General features: G+C 41.2%; 2 protein-coding genes across 2 annotated transcripts; both read left to right on the forward strand.

Annotated features, from left to right (window-relative positions):
- The first annotated feature begins 582 nt into the window (after positions 1 to 582).
- LOC104442890 (hypothetical protein) lies at positions 583 to 1,424 on the forward strand. The gene is made up of 2 exons (XM_010056269.3): positions 583 to 980; positions 1,101 to 1,424. Exons 1-2 carry the CDS (start codon positions 816 to 818, stop codon positions 1,206 to 1,208), a joined length of 273 nt encoding a protein of 90 aa, XP_010054571.1. The 5' UTR covers positions 583 to 815; the 3' UTR covers positions 1,209 to 1,424.
- Positions 1,425 to 4,851: 3,427 nt separating this feature from the next.
- LOC104442900 (adenylyl-sulfate kinase 3) lies at positions 4,852 to 8,974 on the forward strand. The gene is made up of 7 exons (XM_010056279.3): positions 4,852 to 5,184; positions 6,364 to 6,503; positions 7,364 to 7,513; positions 7,653 to 7,768; positions 7,851 to 7,935; positions 8,307 to 8,353; positions 8,518 to 8,974. Exons 2-7 carry the CDS (start codon positions 6,380 to 6,382, stop codon positions 8,614 to 8,616), a joined length of 621 nt encoding a protein of 206 aa, XP_010054581.1. The 5' UTR covers positions 4,852 to 5,184; positions 6,364 to 6,379; the 3' UTR covers positions 8,617 to 8,974.
- Positions 8,975 to 9,989: the final 1,015 nt, after the last annotated feature.

The following is a 9,989-nucleotide window of genomic DNA, read 5'->3' on the forward strand; positions in this document are numbered from 1 at the left end:
GAGGCCATCTATCCTTTTTCGCGAGATCACGGGTTCCCGACCTAATACAAGACAACCTCCATCGACCTAGTCTCTTGAACAATCAAAATCATCATGCGTGGGGGAGACTTCTTATCTTTGTAGCACGCCGACATAACAGTAACAACGAAGGCCCATCTGTCTCAAACCCACTTTCTAGTCTCAAGGCAATCCCGGCTCGAGCCAATCGTTCGTTCCATCGTGGGCCCACGGCCCACTCGCAGAAACATCCAGAAGGGCGTAGCTACACGACGTCACTCCACTCGTTCTTTAACTTACAATAAAAGGGAAGGAAAAAAAAAATTGAGGTTCAAATGTTTTGGTTGGGGAGGGTGACGACAGCTCGGGGGTGAACGAGCCAAACAAGCTCTTCTCTAACATGGAAAAGGTCTGCAGATAATGTTTTTCCTTACCTAGAACGCTATTGACTAAGTTATGAAAAGTATGGCAGGTGGAGCTAACCTTTGACTTTGTAAAATCCCCCGCGAGCTCAGCACGCACTGAGTCGCACACCGCGCTGCCGAATTAAAAGCATTTTGCCCCGCCACCCACTACGCGTTTTTTTTTTTCCCAAGCTTGGGAACGTGGCCTACATAAGCCAGAAGAGCAAACCGGGCCGCCCTCGTTCCTTATTACCTAACCCCATTTCCGTCATTTTCCCCGCCCCCGGCGCTTCTCTCTCCTCGACCGAAATCTTCAAGGAGGAAGGAAAAAGGAAGGGAATCCTGTTCTCCCCACACGCCTCTCGGTTTTCTCCGACTAGCGTTCATCGCCCCCGACGCTCGCTCGCTCCCGGAATGTGTCCCCTGAGGTTCATCCTCGTGTTCTTCTCCGCCGTCCTGGCCGGCTACTTCGCGTGGCGGACCGTCCGGTCATCGCCGGAGGACGAGGCCTCGACGCCGGAGCCCGCGGCCGAGGCGAAGTCGAGGACGGACGAGGACAGGGATCCCGGTCTCAGGAAGGTAAGGGCGCCGCGGTTCGATATGGATTTGTTGTTTTCTTTTCTTGTTTTTCCGCCCTTTCTTTCTTTCGCTTTTCGAAATGAACTGCGTCTGATCGGATCGATATTCCGTCCGGTTCAGGTGATTGAGAACGTGTTCTGGATATTCGTCGACATGGCCAGCGGGAGGTACCTGTGGAGGAACCTCAAGGAGATGAGGAATCAGCCGGATAAGGTCAAGAGCAGCTAGGGTTTTCTCCCCTCCCCCCTTCTCCCTTTTTGGGGGGCTTAATCGGAATCGAATTGGTTCGTGTATCTCTCTGTAACGATCGGTGTGATGTAGAGATTCCTTTCGCCGCTTGTAATTGACATTCTCTCTCTGCTTTTTGGCTTTTCGTTTTTCTCTTTTCGGTCCTCTTGTTTTCGCCGGAGAAGAAATGGAATTGAGTTTCCGATTGCAGCAGAAGAACTGCCGACATTTTTCTTTGATCCGCTAGGAAACCGCGCGCGAATGGATCTGCGCTCTGCTCCTGTGAAGGAGCCGCGAGCGGCCGCCGGCGAGGCTCGACGGGAGCTCGGGCGCTCGCCGTCGCGCCCCTAGGATCGCCATCCGCGACGGTTCGGGTTCGGCACGTCTGACCCGATCAAATAACCCGACCCGTTTTCTTGCTGGGTGGCGCGGGTCGGGTCTAGCGTGGGGTCGATTTAGTGAAAGGACCGTCGAATGTGAATAGACCGATGTGGGAGCGAGTGCCTAACTAATCCAAAAAGTCCTCTCTCAAGCCACGAACGCTTTGAGTGGTTGGAAAGATAGGTAGCTGCTGCTTTGATAAAGATTTCTGAACTTCTTAATATTCACCATAGAAAAATGGAGTAATCATGACCAATCGACCTTTTTTTTTTTTTAAATTTCTTGTGTGACGTCAAAGTGAGCTAATAATAAGATGGATGGCTTTAATTGGATTGAGGAACATGATATTTAACGTTATTTTTCTATAGCAATACAAATTGTAATTAAAAGTAAACATCAGGATTGCGTTTGAGTGTATGGATATCAAGTTAGGATATAACTCGACATGATAAGATGTGGGATCCATTGATTTTGCTATATTCAATTTAATATTTGGCGAATAGATCCAGTGTTTCCATATTCTATTGTCTATGTAAGAATATTTTAGATTCATTACTAAAAAAAAAAACAAAAAATGCACAAATGGAGACAACAATTAATATAGCGCTTAATTAGTAAATGGAGATAACAATCAATATAGTGCTTAATTAGTAAGGGATATCATTGACTTTGATGAAAATTGTAAATGGGTTACAACGATGTCAACAAGATAATTCAATAGAGAGAAATCATAGCCATTCATCTTTGTAATTCTAAAAAATAGTGATTCCACCCTCTCATAACTTTCGTAAGAGGAAAAATAACGAAATGTCATAAACCTAATCATTGATAATGCTCAAAAATAGGACCAAAGGATTTAATGGTATCAATTTATGCTTAAATCTTTTGGTTTAGTGCCAATTTAGTTATTCTTATTAATTTTTACCGAATATTGTTGATGTGAATGTCGACTAGCTTACGTAGCACTGCCGATGCTGACTTGAATAATTTTTCGTAATATTTTAATAATTTTTTGATTTTCAATTTTTCATATGGCAAGAGAAAGAACAGGGAAGGAGGGGGAGAGGGAGTCACTAGAGAGAGAGAGAGAGAGAGTAATTAAAAATGAAAAATTATGAAAATATTATTTTAAAAAATTATCCATTAACATTTACATAAGTAATATTCCGCTAAAATTAGTTGAAATAACTAAACTGACACTATATCAAAATATTTATGACTAAATCGATACTAATATAATAAATTTATGACATTTATGACGTTTTTCTCATTTTGTAAAGTCTCAATATAGACCAGAGAGCTACAGAGGAGAATGAACTTCGATCCTCCTGCTTTGGTGAAACTTTGGTGTGAGCTTGAAATTTCAACGAGAACCAAGCTACGGAGAACATGGAGAATGAGATGTTCAGTCTTTTTATAAAAATAGCTTCTATATTACCCACATTAGATAATTTTATTCGGATTATAACCCTCTTATATCCAGCATTATCATGTCTTGAACGGCAACCAAATATAGGAGGGAACAAAAACGATCTCATTACTAATTTTATATTGCCTACCAAACATAGCCAAAATGGATATTTATTAATCCTTTCTCTCTTTTTTATCAGAATTTGTTAATCCCTTCACTAACGAACAAACAAACTTTTATTCATATATTAGAAAAAAAAGAGTAGTATGAAGTTGGTTGTTGCAACAATAAAGGAATTTTGGCAACCGTAATTCTCTGTGGGAAGAAGGTAATTAATTTTCTTTTCCTTTTACTATTCTATCCTTTTTGTTTGGTCAATTTTACTTTTTTTATCTGTTAATTACAATAGAATATTTACGTAATATAAGTATATACGAGATAAATGGGAAAATAAGAAGATGCTTCAGGGTCCAATCGTCAACGCCGGTGGCTATTGTATCATTATGCTCGGCGCTTTGTGTCGGGCATTTCATGATGGCTCCACCTCCATGTGCCGAAGGATGAATTATCGGCTAAGGGATGTCGTGTTACGTGACATTGGGGAAATCTCTTTCTTCTTGGACAAGGGAAAAGTAAAATAATTTTGCCACTTAAATAATACTATCCGAATTGGATCATGTTTCCTCCAATCAACTTTCCAATTTGTGTGATACGGATATGGATATCGTCACGTTTACATATTTAGGTTTGGTATAATTATTTAGGATGTGATTGATATTTATATTTAGTAATCCGTTTATTGAGAAACAGTTAGGATTATAGGAAGATGTAGTCAGTTTCAACTTTTGTTGTTATTTAATGCTTTTTGCTAAACCATCTCAAGTATTTAGCACTTAAGAGAGATTACTTCACAATTTGCTAAAGTCAAAAGATATCCAGAAGATGTTACTCTTTGAAGTAATGATATTTGAGATGCTTGGAATTTTGTCTGATCAAATATGTCAATTCTCTTTTAATTATCTCGACTTTTCCTAGTAAAATAATTTTAAGTTTTTGTTAAATAAATGAATGAAAATAAAATAAAATGGACGGGCCCTCTTTAGATGGATGGCACATCGGAAGAGACAGTTGTTATTGTTGTCAATTGTCATATATCTCTCCCCATCATGCTAATTGTGGTCTCTAGCTGCCAGTGCAACCTATGAAATCCCTGACCATGAACTCCAAAACTGCCATCACCACCACCAAATTTGATTGCCCTCACCTAGGCACCGTCGATGCAGATTGATCTAACCTGACTACAACCATCCATGTGACCTCACCACCTTCAACCACAGCCATCAATCTCCGTGTCTAGAGCTGCACAGGCTCCATGGAGGTCGCATGACCTTGACTCACGGTCGTGCTCGTGCCTTACCATCAAATGTTTTGTTTTTTCAGAGAGAGAGAGAGAGAAAGAGTGCCTAATCACAATGAATAATTAGCTGAAGCTTAGTGCATAGGCAATTGAAATAAAAATTCATTCCCCCTCGAAATCAAGAGCACAATTTTACTAAATTTCAATAATTGACTATTGATTTTAAATAAGCGAAACGACTAAATATTGATATACCAAGCAATGCGACATATTATAAAAAATAACATTCGAAACAACGGATTATATTCAATTACTAATAAAAGCATCATCGCATCACTTGGCATATTAATTTAGTAAACCATCCTAATTCATCCAATATTATATTTATCCTAATAAAAAAAGCAGCTCACATACATACGCACATACATACATACATACATATATATATATATATATATCCGGGAAATGAGTGGGATGCATAAATGCGCACCCGCGAAAAGCGAGAGCCCCAAAAAGCCAAGTACGAAAAAATAGGGAAGCTCTCTCCTCCTAACTCCAAAGTCGTCATCCCTTTCCCCTCGGTCATGGCTCTGCAACATCACGCTAGGCGCGTCCAGATTCATTCCGTCAATCTCCATTTCCCAATCCCTCGACATCTCCATAAATGCTCCGCACCCCCCTCGCACGCCTCAATCCTGCCCCCTCCACTCCTCGCTCCGTCCTCTCCGCCACTCCTCTCGCTCGCTCGCCCGCCTTCCTCCTCGCCTCCGCAATCCCCCCCGCCCTCTGAAGATCGCCGCCGGCGACCTCCCGCCGCTCGGTTTCAGGTACGCCGTCGACCTCTTGCCGCCGATCGAGTTTCCCGCATTCGCTCATGGATTATCGCATGCTCGGTTTTGAGCTCGTAGCGTGTTTAGGTTTTCTTTTTGTTTTCGCCGTGTTTGGATTTTCCCCCCTCCGTAGATCGGAAAATGGCGCCGCCGCGGATTGTTTGGATGGATCGTGGACTAGTAGGCGCCTGGCGTTGTTTCTGATTTCATTGCCGCCTTTTTGCCGCCGTCGCGGTTCGGTTGATCTGCCCGCGCTTGGCTTGGCTTGGCTTGGCTTGGCTTTGTTCTGTTTTATGCTCCCGCGGGGGTTTTCGGGAATCGGCTTTCCGATCGACTACGTGTCTCGCAATTGTAGTGATCGGAGGATTGGGGACTGTACTCACTGCGTCGAACTCCGGGCGTAGCTATTGCTTGCTTGTTGTTGTTCACCGCGTTGTTCCTCTAGCAAGCGAAATGATGCAATGTTCTGTAAAAAAAGGAAAGCGGAATAATTTTATGGTACGTTCTAGCTGTATTATCAGAAGCCATGATTGAGAGTGTGGTGAGCTCGCGCAGTCCAGCACAGGAAAAAAAAAGAAAGGAAAAGCTGCGTCAAAAATTGACATCAAGCTCTACTTGTATTTGGAATTGAAGTCAGTTGCAAATTCTTGGTCCGCCAACTTTTGTAAATTTGTTCTATGAAGACTTACTTCACGACAAAAAACACCTCTTCTGCGAATATGTGTAGTCCTGACTCACGTGTGGTTAGTGGGGTGGTTCAGTAATGGTTACATAGGGATGCATCGCATCGGAACCAAATCAAAATGGAACACTGGTGATGGCACACCTCGGTTCATGCATGTTTTGTGTGGAAGTTCTTACGTAATTTTCTTCAGGGAAATGCCTCAAATGATGGCTAGTTGCATTTTTGTGCGCTGGTTGTGGGATTTTGAAACTGTCTCGCATCATGTCAGAGTAAGACCAAGAGTAGACCTTATCAACTTCATGAATCTTGGATTAAGCCCTGGAAAACTAGACCTCACAGAAGTACATACTAAAGTTACCTGTCAACTTTAAGTCTTGCTGCGATCTTTCCTTTTTCATAATTGTCTTTTCCATAGTTTAGTGTGAGCTAGTAGTCTTTCATACCTAGCAATATCTTTATGAACTAAATGTCCTTTGTGTGGTTTGAAACAGGAAAGGATATTTGCTGATGTCTACTTTGGGGAATTCTACAAATATATTTTGGCATGAGTGCCCTGTGGGGAAGCATGAAAGGCAGAGGTTACTTGACCAAAAGGGATGTGTTGTATGGATTACGGGTCTTAGTGGATCAGGTGTAATTAACTTGCTTATGATTTACTGCTTACAAACATGTACGAGCTGTCACTGCATTTGTTGAACGTGTTGACACCATACTTTTTCATTTCTTTTGTGTTAGAAAATGGGGCTATGGCGAAATGAATTGTGGAGATCCATTCTTGTTCAAGAGATCACATCTTTTGTTTCATGTGTTTCACACCTTTGCATGTAGACTTTTCAAGGAACCTGATTGTGGAGACCCTTCTGACTTTATGTAGATAAAAAAGTACTAACCAGTGTTAGCCATTGCTGTGTCATTGCTTGTTGTGGTTGGTTTAGTTTAACGGATGCATTGGCCAGGGATCTATTTTTCTCAGTGGACTAATGTGTAGTAAGCCTTGTGACAAGGGCTTACTTTAGATTTTCCCGGGGGCCTTTGAGACTGCTGTGTCAGGCGACTGAATGACACTTCCTTTTCTAGAGTGCACTAACCTCTAGTGATAGTGGGATTTAAGTTCTAATTACTCATCCGTGACTTCCAAAGGACTTTCCATGTTATCCCTACAACTTAATTGGCGAGCGTCTATAAATGTAACATCTGGTGCATCTAAGATCATTTTGAGGACTTCTTTGCATCAGCTGACAAAGGTTTAGTACGGCTGTTGGTCCAAGTAGTTTGTTTGCTTGTGGAATGAGTAGTAGAATTTGAGGCAACTGAGTGTAGCATTTGGCAAATACAACCGGTAGTGAATGAGTAGTAGAATTTGATGACTGCTAAAGTTGACTACTTGGATATGATGCTAACAGAATCACTTGTCATGATTTGACTTGATGTCCTTGTGTTTTGTTTTGTTTTTGGCTCTCTTTTTCCTCATATTCAACTCATATCATTCAGGAAAAAGCACATTGGCATGCTCAATTAGTAGAGAATTGCATACCAGGGGAAAGCTTTCTTATGTCCTTGACGGAGACAACCTTCGCCATGGATTAAACAAGAATCTTGGATTTAAGGCCGAGGATCGAGCAGAGAATATACGAAGGGTTGGTAAGTAATTATGCAACAAAGACAAGAAGCTCATAGCGATGTCTGTGTCGACTAGAAATTAACACTTAGTGCCTTTCACGTGGTATTTGTCTGGTCTAGTCTTGCCATGGTAATTCTTAAACTCTGCTCCTTCATGAAGGTGAAGTGGCAAAGCTCTTTGCTGATGCTGGATTAGTATGCATTGCCAGTTTGATATCCCCATATAGAAAAGACCGTGATGCTTGCCGTGCAATGCTGCCTGAAAGTTTTATTGAGGCAAGCTCCTCATAGATGGTTATCTCGTAACTTGGATTAAGCTCTATTGAAGGTGCGCTAATAACAGATGGACTGTATATAGGTATTCATGAACATGCCGCTTGAATTGTGTGAGGCCAGAGATGCAAAAGGCCTCTACAAGCTTGCACGTGCTGGAAAGATTAAAGGTTTGCTCCTTGACCTTTTTCTAGACTGTAGCAGCAAATAAAGACAATTTCTTGAATGTCACCACGAACAACGCATGCAGATGAGACCATCAAATTTGCTTGATAGAAAACTCAAGGGGACTACTTAAGCTCCCAATAATTCCATGTTTTTGCAGTGGCCGTACATGTTTATAGTAATACTTTGCATTTTACGAGAAGAATACATATACTGTTTGAGCATTATTTGCAGCGTCCACTCATGAGATGTGATTTACTTGTATAGGGTTCTGTTTCATGAATCGATTTGGACATTAACATGTTACATTTTAGATGGTCCAGCAATTCTTCTTCACATATCTTATTAATTAACCCTTCAAAAAATGATATTGCAGGTTTTACAGGAATTGATGATCCATATGAACCACCGTTGAAATGTGAGGTATAGAAGATTGGCATGTCCTGTAGTTCCTTTTTAAAATTATCCAGGGGTACAGACGTGAATATCCGGCTACCTGATGTACTTCTTTTTTCATGCATAGATGTAATTCATAACGAGATTATCTCTTCTGAGGTTTACTTACTTAGAACTCTTCCTTATAACAGATAGAATTAAGTCAGAAAGACGGGATTTGCCCTGCACCAGGTGCAATGGCCGGAAAAGTAGTATCATATCTGGAGGAGAAAGGTTTCCTGGAAAGCTAATGATCGAGCCTTCTTGTTCAGGAAATTGTCACCACCATAATCTTCAGATACCTGCTTACAAATTTGGGATTTTACTTGAAGCATAGATCCTTAGGGTCCATTTGGCATTGGCATATCCTGGGTATTTGAATGAGTTTTGGTGCCAATGACAACTTCTCAGATACAAGAAATGCCAAAGGCTGCATAACGCTGTTTTGTTTTTTCCTTTTTCGATGATCTGATGAAAAGTTGGAAATGAATCTCTTGTTCATCCTGCTATAGACCATGTTCAAAGTGGAAAAGAGTCCACGCAAGTGTAAACATGTACCCCGCCTGATGACAGAAATTCTCTAATCGAAAGGGATTTTATGATGAAAAATTTTGCGTGGACTAGCTTTTGGCTTCGTGTGCTTCGGCGAACTGTTTCTTACACTTGGAGGGCAGTTTCTGCAAAGATGTTATACTGCTGTGCGACTCGCTAAACTTCCTGTCAGCATGCTTGATGAATGAAGGCGAAGTAATGACGAGCGTGGCCGGTTCTTCCTTTTGAATGTAGAGTGTGAGCATCACGAGTAAATCGATCTCAAACGATGGGCCAGAGTTGCAGCAACTTCGATTGAGAAAATTATGAGATAACTTCGTGACTTGCAGTTCGTTGGGCTCATCTCGATGACTAATGGTGTCATTAGGGAACTTAATTGCCTTTTCCGTTTGCAGATCTCGAACCATTCTTTCAGCAAGCGCTTGTGATACTTAAAGATACGTTTGGTAACAATTCTGTTCTTGGAAACAATTTTATTTAGAATTTTTTTTTAATTTTGTTTAATGGACGAGTTTATGAATGTTTGAAAGCATTTGATAATCGCTCAAAATTTTTATTCTTGAAATAAAAATACGTTTGTAAAATCTCAAATTTTTTTATGAATTAGAATTTTTAAATTTTTTTAGACTTTTATTATATTTTTCTTTTTTTTCTCTTTTTTTCCCATCCCTCATGGGGCTAGTGAGCCTCACCAGGCTAGCCTGGTGAGCAATGATTGGGTGAGCTCCCCTAGCCACCGAGGCTCGACCTTGACCAGTTGGCGTGCTCCGGTGAAATTGAGGTCTCACGATTACTAGCGACAAGGCTTGGAGGCTGGCGAGACTCATCAGTCCTTTGCTTAGTCAATCACCAACCATGGTGGGCTTTGGTGAGGTTGTCGGACCTCGCCCAGCCAATCTCCAATCATTGTTGTGGCCGGCAACTGGCAATAAAGAAGAAGAACAGAAAATAAAAGAAAAGCAAAGAGAATAAAAAGACAAATTTAACTTGATTTTGAAATTGTTATCCAACATAAAGAAGCTTTTTAATTTTGTTTCAAATCTATTTCAGAGTATACATTTATTCCCACGTA

This window comes from Eucalyptus grandis, chromosome 1 (genome assembly GCF_016545825.1).
Source record: "Eucalyptus grandis isolate ANBG69807.140 chromosome 1, ASM1654582v1, whole genome shotgun sequence".
NCBI lineage: Eukaryota > Viridiplantae > Streptophyta > Magnoliopsida > Myrtales > Myrtaceae > Eucalyptus > Eucalyptus grandis.

Excerpts from the sequence above, each read along its gene's own strand:
- LOC104442900 (XM_010056279.3), top strand. The coding sequence starts at position 6,380 with ATGTCTACTTTGGGGAATTCTACAAATATATTTTGGCATGAGTGCCCT. Across the intron at positions 7,936-8,306 it reads ACGTGCTGGAAAGATTAAAG|GTTTTACAGGAATTGATGAT; the intron begins GTTTGCTCCTTG and ends ATGATATTGCAG. Across the intron at positions 8,354-8,517 it reads AACCACCGTTGAAATGTGAG|ATAGAATTAAGTCAGAAAGA; the intron begins GTATAGAAGATT and ends TCCTTATAACAG.
- LOC104442890 (XM_010056269.3), top strand. The coding sequence starts at position 816 with ATGTGTCCCCTGAGGTTCATCCTCGTGTTCTTCTCCGCCGTCCTGGCC. Across the intron at positions 981-1,100 it reads GGGATCCCGGTCTCAGGAAG|GTGATTGAGAACGTGTTCTG; the intron begins GTAAGGGCGCCG and ends CGTCCGGTTCAG.